The following is a 12,475-nucleotide window of genomic DNA, read 5'->3' on the forward strand; positions in this document are numbered from 1 at the left end:
ACACATAAAAAATCCAACAATCAGGAGATACCAACAGCTACTGAAAAATCATAACCATGGAGGGAAGTTGCCCCCATACCAAACTCCATTCGGTATTTTAGCTGATGATAGAGCAGAATTCAAAACCAGTACTGCTAAAGGTAGTGGGCTCATAAATAATATAGCACACAAGGCAGAGAGAGTAATCAGTGCACGCAGCCAGTGCAAACAGGAGGTCCAATGATTTAACAAAATGCTAAGTCAGACACCTTCCCCCACACTATGCAGGTCACACTGGGTATGAACAAGGATTTAGAAGTTGGAATACTTAACACTCATTTCTGGTGTCACACTACAACCAAGCAGAATTGCTCTTTTGACCTACAAACTGGAATTAAGAGAATTTACCCCTCATGTGGCAATGTTGTTTTTTCTATGGTTTACAGATTCCTCAGGGCACTTGAGACTGCAAATGAAGAAAGGGAAAGCTCTGTGCAACTCCTAAGATACCTGTAAAAGTTATTTAAGAAAAGCAAGCTCTTAGGAATTGGTGCTTAAATTTGTTTTGCACTTATCTGTACCTTAACAAAAAAATTTTAAAGGTTTGCAGATAAAAATTATATTAAAAACTCCTACTATAGGGTATTAGCATGGTCAAAAGTGAGAATCCCACGTGGTTGGGGTGTCTGGATTTTACAAAGCAATATGGAAACCGGAAACAGTACAGAGCCACAGAAACTACTCAAAGAGAGAAAGTACCCTACATTGAGAATCTTAAAGTGCTCATTTGACTTCTTTTCTTAAATATAATGAGTGAGGTAAGGCAACTACAACACACAAATCCCCTCAAAGGGAGGGACTATCAGTTACTAGAGGCCTCTTTAATCTAGCACAGAACCACCCAACAAACCAGTTGTTGGAACCTAAAGGCAAACTGAAAGCAATGCACCTCTCACTCCCACACACTCCCTTCTAGTTTGTGTTAATTAAAAAGTGCCAGAAGTAGTACACCTACCAATCTTCAGATCAAGTCTGGCTGCTTTTTCTCACTGTTACGTCCTAGTAAAATATTTATTATTAGCACATACAATTCTGAAGACTCTGAGACACAAAAGCCTAGAATATACAGGAAGTCAAACTAGATAGATGTCTTTAAACTATGAATATGAAAATCTAGTCTTCAGCAGACCAGTAAGTTCACAATACATTTGAGGGACCCAGATGAGAATGGGAGAGAAACATAGGGTTTAAGAGTTTCAGCTGCCCTCAGTATTAATGGCAAATGAGCTCTTAAAAAAAAAAAACAAACAAATAAACAGTTATGTTGGTTTTATGTTTCTCTCATAGATTTCAACTTACCTTTTTTCTAAATCCCAGAGATTTAAGTTGTAACAAAAGCTAAAATTCTCTCTGATCACTTGTACTTACAAGTTGTTCTCACTAGATTTTTTTTTAATTCACTTCTTCCACAATGATAGAAAATGTAGATACAGCATTTTGTGCACAGATTAAACTCAAGGCTGGTGGAAAAAGACTGGAAAAAGACGGTGGAAAAGACTGGAAAAAACAGAAAGTTTAGATGAGACAGTTAGGCTGCTGAGAGAAAGTAATACAAGACACAGTTCACAGGAGAGTTCGGAGTTGAGACATTTTCCACTTGGATTTTGTCAATAAATGGGACAAGAAGGGGCTGGGGATTGGAAAAGGGATTGTTTGGTACTCCCTAGGCACTAGTTTGAAGGAGGCAGACATAGAAAGGTGTTCCTGACTGTTAGACTGGATGGTTTAAATTCTGAGTAAAAACTAGTACTCAAATTTCTAGAAAAGCTACTGACTAAATGCTGCGGTACTAAAATCATTCCGTAACTGTGAAAAGAAATCCAAAGGAACACTGTGCACCAGAAACAGCCTCTTCTTGGTCAATAAGTCACATCATTATCTGGGCGCTGGATATAACCCTCTCCCTGCTGCAACACAGATGGCAATCATGTCTGAACAGTATGAAAGTCCCAAAGCTGAAAGGTTAAAAAATCAAACAAAAAAAACCCCAAAGGCTTTGCTTTCTCTTAGGTCAATGGGAAATGAGGGAAACTAACTCCCTTCTGCAAATCCTCATCCTCCTAGCCTGTTCCATATACTCCTCATCACAAAAACTTAGCTCAGGCAAGGGCTAACAAGACGTTTGTTTCAGATGGGCCGTTTCCTTACTGTCTGCATCTTTATTCTGAAGAATGTGATAAAACACCATCAACTGCTATCATCCTTCATAATACACACATGTGCTCCACGTGGAAACCACAGCCAAATATTCAGAGAAGGTCACAGACAAACAAGCTGGTTCATGCTGTACCCGCAACAATCTGTCTGAACAGCAGCCCTGCTGCTATCAGGCATAACTGGTTTGCAGGCCAAGGCAAGTCACTGCATGCATCAGCCCAGGCCATCCAACACCAATATACATTCAACAAACCTCAAGTCTGTTCCTAAAGTCCCCTAAGAACATGGAGCAAAATTCCTCCCATTTCCTCTCCCCACTACACTAGAGCAGTTTATAGGCCAAAGCAGTATTTCATGAGGTTTAAGTGCTCTGAGACTCCATGATGATTTAGGAACGCCATGTATAATAGCACAGCGCTTCTATCTCCGGCAGACAGCAGGACAGGCCCTGAGCAAACACCAGTGCTAGAATAATAAGAACAGAGATAAGTAAAGCACCAAGACACCAGTTTTTCTTTGTTTGAATACATATATTGCATATGTGACTGGGTTTTTTGGCATTATACAGACCAGACCATGCATTCTGCTTTTCTTTTACAAAAAAATCAAAACATATTGATTTCTTGGAGACAAGAGAAACAGTTCTTACCCCATAGAGCTCATATCAGCTGGGGCATTTAAAACTATTCAAATCACAGTGAGGAGAATGAGACCCTGCAGGTAAATTCAGCAATGTGCTTTCCAGAGCAATGGTCTCTCCCTCTGGTTTTACTTGCTAAGGTTTACCCTGACTTAAAGCTGTCAGTCTATCTCCTGAACATCATACAACACAAACAAGCAATAGCCAGGATGATCCCAGCCTGCTCTCAGTTTCTCCCTTTCAATCATCATGATATATTCCAACTGCAGAGAGCAAGTTACTTTATCTGAAGTATTCCCCATGAAAAAAACAATCCCCAAACCAGACCTTTAACCTGAGAGATGCAGACTTCAATCCAGTTGATGAATGGAGGGACTTCATTACTCATCTAAAGGCTCGTCTGCAGCTTCAACATGCTCAAATCTCTTGCCTCCACTTATCCTTGTGAATCAGTTGTCTGCCTGTCTCTCTCTCTCCAGTATGCTACTATTTTGCAGAAAGCTTTCTCTTACAACCCTGACTCAAGAATGAGCAGACATTTTGACAAACAAAACCTTTTTCTAGTGGCAGGCTATCTTCTATCTTTCCACAACTGGCAAAATACCTTACCAATACTGCATATTACTGTTAAATCAGCAGCTACGCCAATGATTTTACCTGCAAAACCACATATTATATTTTACACATTTTTCTTAAGGCATTTATTTAGCAACAACCAACAAAAATTCAATGGAAAAAATAATATACCCTCTGCATTGCTTCTCTTTATTCATGCTTCAGACAGGGATCATTAGTTTCAAGAAAAAATTCTGTGGAAACAAGGCAAAGCCTCTAGTAAATATTTTTGATTTAAAATCACCCCAACTCCCATGCCCTTTAACCAACAGTTACATCTTAAAATGTGGAATAGATGAGTGTGTTTGAAAGTTCGTGGTGCAAAATAGAGGAGGATGGCAAAACCTCCTCAGATTTGTCCAAAAAACAGCTATCCCACTCTTTGCATAAATACAGTCTTCTCCCTTCCCCTTTTCCTCTCTGTTTCCATCAACCCTGCAACAAAATCAATATATAAGAACATCAGCAGCAGCTTTGATGATAGGCAATAATCCTTTTTGACATCAGTCTGTGACACGATCGTTGATTCTCTATCTTTAAATTACATCATAGTTGTGTAAAATATGCAGTGATATCCCAAACGTGAACTCTTCACATCCGCTGTCGATACCTCAGCAAGATCCAGACTGCTGTTGCGGCAAGCGCCAGGCCTGGCACAAGAATGGCTGCTAGAGGAAGCCCACCTGATTCTCCATCGCTTTGATGACCCACAGGGCCATTTTGTGGCTGCAACTACAAGGAAAAAAAGAAGTTATTTGTGTCAGAACCCATCACAGGAGAGCCTCCAGTTTGGTGTCTGGACCAGGTGGTTCTGTAAGGATGTTCAAGATAGTTTCCCCACTGTCTGTGAACTCCACGCATGGGAAGGTTAAAACAGCTTTGGATGGACTGAGCTTAACTGCAGAGTATCCAGTCAGTACCAGGCATGTTCGTGTTTCTCTGCCACTTTGTAAACTAGGACTCTAACGAACTGAAGCAGGATACAGCAGAAACAATAACACACACATACCCAGTCATTCACTGATACACTTCCCACCACACCACTTCCTCCTCATTACCAGGAAAAGGACATCACTAGTTATCTCTGTTTTTCTTACCTACCCTCTACACTGGTCCAGAAGACTTACTCCTTTGCTAAGGGAGTAGAAAAGGGATCTCAACCCACCTCTCCCCACCAACATGCTTCAGGTTGATCAGCATTTCTTTTGTCAATTTCAATGCTAGCCAGAAATGAAGGATTCAATGCTAACAAAGGATTGACGATTCCTCTCTGTTATATCTCAAATAGTGCCAGTACATTCAAACTACAGCAGTCCTCATTTCGTGTTATCATAAAATCCTTTGGGTTGGAAAAGACCTCCAAGATCATCAAGTCTGGCCATTAACCCAGCACTGCCAAGTCCACCATTAAATTAAGCCCCACATCTACACATTTTTTAAATGCCTCCAGGGATGGTGATTCAACCACTTCCCTCAACAGCCTGTTCCAATGTTTGACAATCCTTTCAAGTGAAGAAATTCTTCCTAACAGCCAACCTAAACTTCCCCTGGTGTAAATTCTTCCTAACAGCCAACCTAAACTTCCCCTGGTGTAACTTGAGGACATCTCCTCTTGTCCTACCACTTCTTACTCAGAAGAAGAGGGTGACACCCACCTCCCTACAACCTCCTTTCAGGTAGTTGTAGAGAGCGACAAGGTCTCCCCTGAGTCTCCTTTTCTCCAGGCTAAACGACCCCAGTTCCCTCAGCTGCTCCTCATAAGACTTGTACTCCAGAGTCCTCACCAGCTCATTGCCCTTTTCTGGACACACTCCAGTGCCTCAGTGTCTTTCTTGTAGTGGTGGGCCACACACACATCTCAACACTAACATAAGTGATGACCTCTGAAAACAACAGAGGAATTCTGTGTCCAGTAAAATTTTGGCCATTGAAACAAAACTGGAGAACTTGGGATTCTCTCTTCACAGACAAACCTTTACCTCTGAGAAAGGAGATCTGTGAGCAAACACACCATACTCCAGCAAAACAATGACCTGGGGAGTTACAAAGCAATACGCAGACAATTACAGCTGTGGCAACTAGAGAAGGCCATAGGTCAAACAAGATCTTTATATGCACATGTCACACTGAGCACCTGGACATAGTACTCTTCTTCCTTATCAAACAGACAGCTACCAATCATAAAAAACAGCCTAAACTGAGCCAGAAATAACCCTAAGAAACAGGTAACACATACCCTGCGCTGAATTTTCAGAGACACATCACAGCCTGCGTTCCTGAACAGTTCCACAGCATCCTTGTGCCGCAAATCCTTCAAGTCTTTGCCATTGACCTAGCAAAAAAGGAAAAGGAGAACCAGATGCTGAAGACAAAAAAAGCAAATTTTTAATGACGCAGGCTAACATAGGAAGGAGGTAAAAATCTTCATCTTTCACAAAATTCTGTATTTGGGGCATGATACTATAATCAGCAATATCAATATTCATCATTATAGATGTATTTTTATACGTTGAGGCAGAACATGAGAAACACCAAGCCAAAACACTGAGGGTACTGAAAAAAACTACCTAGAAGCAAAATCAGAACATAAGACCACAGTTGTGTCAATAGCAGTTTCTGATGCTGTTGCTTTACTGGAAACAAATCAAAGGAGTGATTCTGACAGCTAATGAAAACAAAAGAGCAGTTACAGCAAAATTATTATTATGAGTCTCTTTCCCACATTGTTCCCTCTACTGGTGCACCTTTGAAACCCCGCTGTTTGAGAAAGTGTTGTAAACATAAATTTAAAAGCACATTGATGTAACAAAACAAAACAAAAAATACTTATATACTTATTGGCATCCCTTGAAAGTGGTAGGATTTTTCTTAATTTAAAACAATATATCATGGCAGAAAGCTTTATAGCCCACTTGATTTCATTCACTAAGTGATTATATTATCCTAATTTTTTATTTTCATCCCCATTACCCATAACTGTATCCCTTAAGATCACATCCAATGCCTTCCTTCTCTTCATATTTAGATACCCCAAACACAAATACATATATATTAAACAGTTGAGAAAAGATAGGATAATATTCTCTATTTAACTTAGGATCATTTCATGGATCAATAATAGGTTCCAATTAGTGCAAGGCAGTCTATAGAGGCTAAAAATATTGCATGTGGAACATAATAATCAAGTGTAAAATAAAATTAGGGAGTACTAGAAGATTGTGTATCACACTAGAAGATGCTACTTCTTCATCCATCACTTTGTAAAGCATATTGTCTTGTACGATTGCCAGCTGCCTGAAGAACCAGTGAGACCGAACATCAGTCATCTTAAAACATTTTTCTAAAAGGAGAAGCAGCCTGTATTATTCCTGAGGAGCTGAAACGAAAACAAGAATTTTATGGTCTAGAAGTTTTATAGTTAAAAAATCCCCCTGAGCAAAAGGATCAGTAATCATAGATTACCGGTCAAAAAATGGAAAACCTTTATTTACACGTGTGTAAATGATGATCCATTGTGAACAAGAGAAGTTCTGATGGATTCTATAACCTTAGGAAGGCAAGTCCCAGAGGAAACACAAATGCAGCACCATAGAGTGCTTCTGAGACAAATCAAGAAGGCAAGAGACGAGCACATCTGTAGAGGCAGCACTCAAAGCTCTCCCCAGAACCCCAAGATAGCTCCTCCATGAAGACTGCTCAGCATCACCTAATTGCATTCACCAAATCATTCCTCTCTGTGCAGTGCGATGGCAAGCCTGCCTCTCATATCACATCACTGATAACAGCACTTCAAGAACACACGGGGCGACAGAGGACAGGGCTTACCGCTAAAATTTTATCTCCTTCTTGTAATCGGCCATCAAGGTAAGCTGCCCCATCCTTTTTGATCCGGCTGACATAGATGCTGCTGTCATTGGAAATGTACTGCTGATCTGTCCCACCAACAATGTTGAAGCCCAGCCCTAAGGTAAGCCAAAGAGAAAACCGATGAGAAAAAGCTCAAAGCTTCAGATATTCTTGCTGTCTTGCTTATCGGGAATGCACCTTCCCACGATGCCCTACTTTCTTCACCACACTAAAACTCACAGCACATAAATCTACATCATCCTTTTAAACTACCACTGTCTAGAAATTAGTCTCACAAAACTGGTCTTGAAAGCAGAGGAGAGACACTAAATGCCTGAGGAACCAGATGCTTCATTTCACAAAACATGGTGAGCTGTATTCAGGGTGTTGGGGAATATTGAGGGACATGCCATCATCTCTGAGATGCCGGTTCAGCCCTCAGCAGGAATACACTTCTTCAGCACAGCATGAAGGAAAATGAAATCATTTTGCATTTCGCATGAGGCTATAGTAAATCATTACCTTTGAGCAACAAGAAATGCCTGACAAGCATTTTGTGAGCTGGGAAACAGGGTAAGGAATGGCAAGAAACATCAGACTCTGTCTACAGATGATGAGGAAACGGGCAAGCAGAACTGTACTAGAGCTCAGAAGGCTCCCCTTCCACATCCCAGGAGCTGGAACTGGTGTGCCTTACCTCCAAGAATAAGACTATCCTACATGAAGCTTCTTCAAATTGTATGCAATCACTTTGTTCTGTTACATGAATTCAAAACATGACAGGAAATAAAGACAAGGTTCGCAGATTTAAAGCAAAACAAAAAAGAATACGCACACATTAAACAGAACTGACGTCCACTTCACATTTTTGCCATTTTATATCATTCTTTAAAGTAAGCCTCAGTTACAGATATCTAGCTGGATCCAGCTTCTGGATTAAAGTTAAAATTCCTTGCTTCATCAAAACCCAGAAGAACTAACTGAATTCAGAATCTGGGAATCTGGAAAACCACAGGTTACAAGAGCACATTCCCCACTGCACATGCAGCTAAGATTGTCTATAAATAATAATACATGACAGGGGACAGGAAAAGGTCCCTAAGAAGAGGCTTGCAAAGAAATAAGGGAAAGAAAAGCTAAGGAAAAAGAAAAAAAAATCATATACACATTCAAAGCAAATGAAAAAAAAACAATTTTTTTTTTTCCTACATAGATCAGTCATCCAAAAGTTATAGTCAAGAACAGCTGAAGGTAAATTCTGCCCATGTTCAGCCAGGCTGATTTATTTGTTTTCACTTTCTTTCTTATCTTCACTCAAAGTTGTGGCTAGAAACCTGGAGAAGAGGAGTTGCAAATGAAAGCAAAACCACCTTGTGCCTGCTGGGAAGCAGCATTTAAAATCAGTCATAGGAGATCAAAGGATTTACAAAATGAGTCATGCTATTTCAAGTGTGCATCTACAGCTTGGAAGTAAAGAAATATTAACTGCAATCTTGCCATGCTTTTTTTTTTTTTTTTTAAAAATTCCCTTCCTGGCAGCTTCAGACAAGCGAGGAAGAAAATGAAAGCAAGAGCAAATTGAATAAACACTGACTTTTCAACTAGACTAATATCTGTTCCAAGCAGGGGCCGTCGAGAACAATAACACATTCTTCAATGGAAATAAAAAAGAAAAAAATTAAAAATCCATAAACCTAAAAATTATTTGCCACAAAGCCAATACCCTGGAAACAGAGGAAATCAATACTACAGAAAGTATAAGGTTTAATCAGCACTTATTAAAAAGCCAGAAAGAAGGAGCTAGAGTTTCAGAACACATTGATTCTCTTTCACATATATAAAAGCCCTCAAATATATATATATATATATGAAAAAAGTATATATTTTGCAACTTTTCATCCACAATTGGAGAAATAATCAAAAGTCACAGCCTTCATCAGCAGATGTAAATCTTTGTGCCAAAGAAGCAGCAATTCATGCTAGACCAAGTTCAGTATTCACTGAACTTTTTCACTGTGTCTTTCCTTTCCAGCACTTAAACTTCCACTCTGGCTAAAAATATCTTCCCTATAATTCCTTGAGCTCTCTGCTATTCTCTCCCTTACAGTTCATGTAGCCATAGAAAAAGACACAGCACAGCCAGAAGAAAAGGAGCAAGGGGAGGAAGGGAGCACATGGCACTAAGTCTCTTGTCTAAAAGGAAACAGAAGCAGAACAGTAAAGCTTTAAAAGCAGGCTCTGGGTTAAACTTCTCACCCTCCCTGAGGCTGCAGACCTCCCTATGCCTCATTTAACCTCCCTGAAACTAAAAAAGTCCTTCAAAAAGACACGAAAAAAATTATAATTGCCAGGATTAGAAAAAAAAAAAAAAAAAGAACTGAATACAAAGAAAGTTGAAAAAGAGACATATACACACCATTTTGCCACTGGAAATACATTCAACACCTTAGCAAACTTTTGCCAGAGATGTTTAGCATCAGACCTATTTTAACAAGTTGCAGTCTAAACTTTGATTTGGGAGACTATGGTATTACATTGTGCTTCACAGATAATAGTGTTTTGTTCCTTCCACAGAAATGAATTTATATGGTAAGTACATTAAGGCCAAAAGGGGCTGTAGAACCTTCAAATCAAGTAACGTAGTTAGAAGCCTAACTAAAAATGCACAGCTCGTCTTAATGACCAGACTTAAATCACAGTGGCCACATCCAAGACCATTCTCAACTCTGCATATCAACATTCCCTTCCGCCTCTCTCAAAATTTTAGGTTCCCAAATGCATGGAAACAGCTTTCGCATCAGAACCGGCTTTGTTTAGCAAACAGTTTTCACTGACAAGCACAGCTTGACCTCATGGCTCTACAGGCAGGGCTACACGTCTTTCAGACCAGTGGCCGTTCTGGCGAGCAGGGGAGGCAGAGGACTGCACCCCGGGCCCACCCTCTGGGTTCTGATTGCCAGCACAGGGGCCAGGACCTACCAAGAAATACGTTCACCCCAGAAATCGCAAAACGGCACACAGGCCAACGCTGTGGGTGCTGCAGTCCCTGGGGAGCCCATGGAGCCGAGGCCGGCCAGCAGCCGCCCCTAACAGTTGTGCAGACAGACGGAAGGACTGCCACGCTTTCTTTTATGCTCGTTTTAATTAAAGACAAAGGCCTCACACACAAAAGTACAGCTGTAGCTCTGAAACCTCCCTGGAGTCAGGATTTTGTTCCAGAGGTTCTTTAGAGCCAGGATCTTGCTCAGGAGTTGTACGTTTGGTGCTAACTTGCCGCACTTCTGAAAGTGTGATTTGAATGGCATCATAAATCCTGAAAAGCAAAGCCAAAACAATGCCCCAAGGACTGCCCTGTTCCCTCTCCCCTCCAGCCTGTGCTCCTCTCTCTCACCACCCCGAAGCCCCTCGTGCTACCCCGTACAATGACCGCCAAGCTGACACTACGGGGCACGGTCACTGGGACACACGGTTTTGAAATGGCACTTAACTCAGGGTATCCAACGCGGCTGGGCGCTCAACGCCTGCCACCTCACTTGGAAGCAACAGGAGCTCCACCGGAGATGGCAGCTTCCTGGGAAAACCAGAGGCGAGTTGTTCACGGGGACACCGGCCGGGGCTCCCGCAGAGGACCGAGCCTGACCCAGCCAGCTCTCCCTCACCGCAGGGCTGCCCGTTCTCCCTCCCGTCCTCGCCGGCACCTCGTCGCCGGGCCCTCCGCCGCCGCGCCTGTGCCCACCACGGCAGCACTGCCAGCCCCCGCCACCACCGCGCGCTCCCGCTCCGGCCTCCCCGGGAGCTCCGCAGGCCTCGGCGCGGCTGCCCCGGCCCGGGAGGCGCCCGGGGCCAGCGCGGGGCGGTCGCCCCCGTCTTTACCTGAAGGTCTGCGGGTGAGGCTGATGATCTCCTCGGCGTAGCCGCCGCCCGCCACGCTGCCGTTCATGCTGCGGCCTGATGAACTCGACACCCGGGGCAGCCGCTCCCGTCCCCTCGGCCGCCGCCGCCGGGCCGCGCCGCGGAGCGCTGGGAGTTGTAGTCCGCGCCGCGGGAAGCGGTGCCAGCGCGTCCTGCGAGCGGCACGGCCCGGCCCGGGAGCTGCAGCCGCCCGCGGGACGGGGCTGCTCCCGCTGGGCCCTCGGGCCGCCCGCGACGGGCGCTCACTGTAGAGGCTGGAGAGGAGAGGGCCCGGGGGATCCCAGCACAGCGTCCTCCTGCCCCCCGCACCTTCCCCAGATCCTACGCGGCATCTGTGCCTGGCCGTGCTTTGCTCCCCAGGCTGGAGCTGGCTTGCTCAGGAAGGTTAAGAAGTAGGTGATTGTTGTCTAGGGAGAACGTAGCAGAGAAAGAGAGAGATATCTGACCTGTTCCCAGCCCTTTTAACTGGCCTCACAGCAAGCTGAAAAGCAGATCAGACAGTGATGGGCAGGAGCAAAAGCCAAATGCAGGCAAATTGCAGAGACAGCATCTATGCCATTGCCTAGATATCCTGTGATGCAATAAAGTGATGCTCTAGATTCAGAAACACAAATGGTACATGCTGACTGCCACTGCCGGGACAATAAGTACCTAACTATGCCCTGAGCAAGGCGTTTGGTTTGAGGATTTGAGAAATTTCCTCAAAACTCTACAGATAATTACCTAGCAATAAAGGGCAAAGTAGTTCAACTTGCTGTCTAACAGAGAAGCCACTTGAACCTGGCACTCTGTACGACAGGGATTTCTTGAACCAACAGATTCTTGGGAAATAAACAGCAAGGCAAAATTTATCATTACTTATTTCCTTATTAAACTGTATCCTTATCTATTTCAGCACATGCTACAAATCTGTCAATACAGACAATGACAACAGGGAACAATGAACAGGCCTGATCCAATTAAATTGCCTGATTGCTTGGCACTACAAGATCAGTCACATCTACATGTTGCAGGAACTTCTCTGATGAAAATGAGGACCAGCTGCTCTGGTCTTCAGTGTTAACACTATCAATCAGTTTGTTTGGTATTACAGTACAGATAACAAATATTTTTGACTGCATTCATTCCCAGATGATCTGCATTTTTGGATTCCTGAATTTAATAGGGACAGGCAATCTGGAGAGGCAATCTGGGTGATGGATCTCTGAATTAGAGGAAGAGTGTGCTATGTGCCTTAATGCTACAACATTATTGCTTAGTGCTAAA

At 42.9% G+C, this 12,475-nt stretch overlaps 2 protein-coding genes across 2 annotated transcripts in view; both read right to left on the bottom strand.

The window, feature by feature from the left end:
• Window positions 1-2,705: 2,705 nt before the first annotated feature.
• On the bottom strand, window positions 2,706-11,309 carry SYNJ2BP (synaptojanin 2 binding protein). The gene is made up of 4 exons (XM_027642437.1): window positions 11,171-11,309; window positions 7,277-7,413; window positions 5,688-5,783; window positions 2,706-4,183 (listed from the first exon to the last, which is right to left on the bottom strand). The coding sequence occupies exons 1-4, from the start codon at window positions 11,235-11,237 to the stop codon at window positions 4,043-4,045; spliced, it is 441 nt and encodes a 146-aa protein (XP_027498238.1). The 5' UTR covers window positions 11,238-11,309; the 3' UTR covers window positions 2,706-4,042.
• MED6 (mediator complex subunit 6) overlaps window positions 7,302-12,475 on the bottom strand; it is a 30,126-nt gene continuing 24,952 nt past the window's right edge. Inside the window, exon 9 of the transcript XR_003527528.1 lies at window positions 7,302-7,413. The gene's annotated coding sequence lies outside the window, so the exon portion shown is untranslated. The remainder of the gene's footprint in view (window positions 7,414-12,475) is intronic.

The sequence above is a fragment of the Corapipo altera genome, unplaced genomic scaffold (assembly GCF_003945725.1).
Source record: "Corapipo altera isolate COAL_440 unplaced genomic scaffold, ASM394572v1 23b, whole genome shotgun sequence".
NCBI classification, from domain to species: domain Eukaryota; kingdom Metazoa; phylum Chordata; class Aves; order Passeriformes; family Pipridae; genus Corapipo; species Corapipo altera.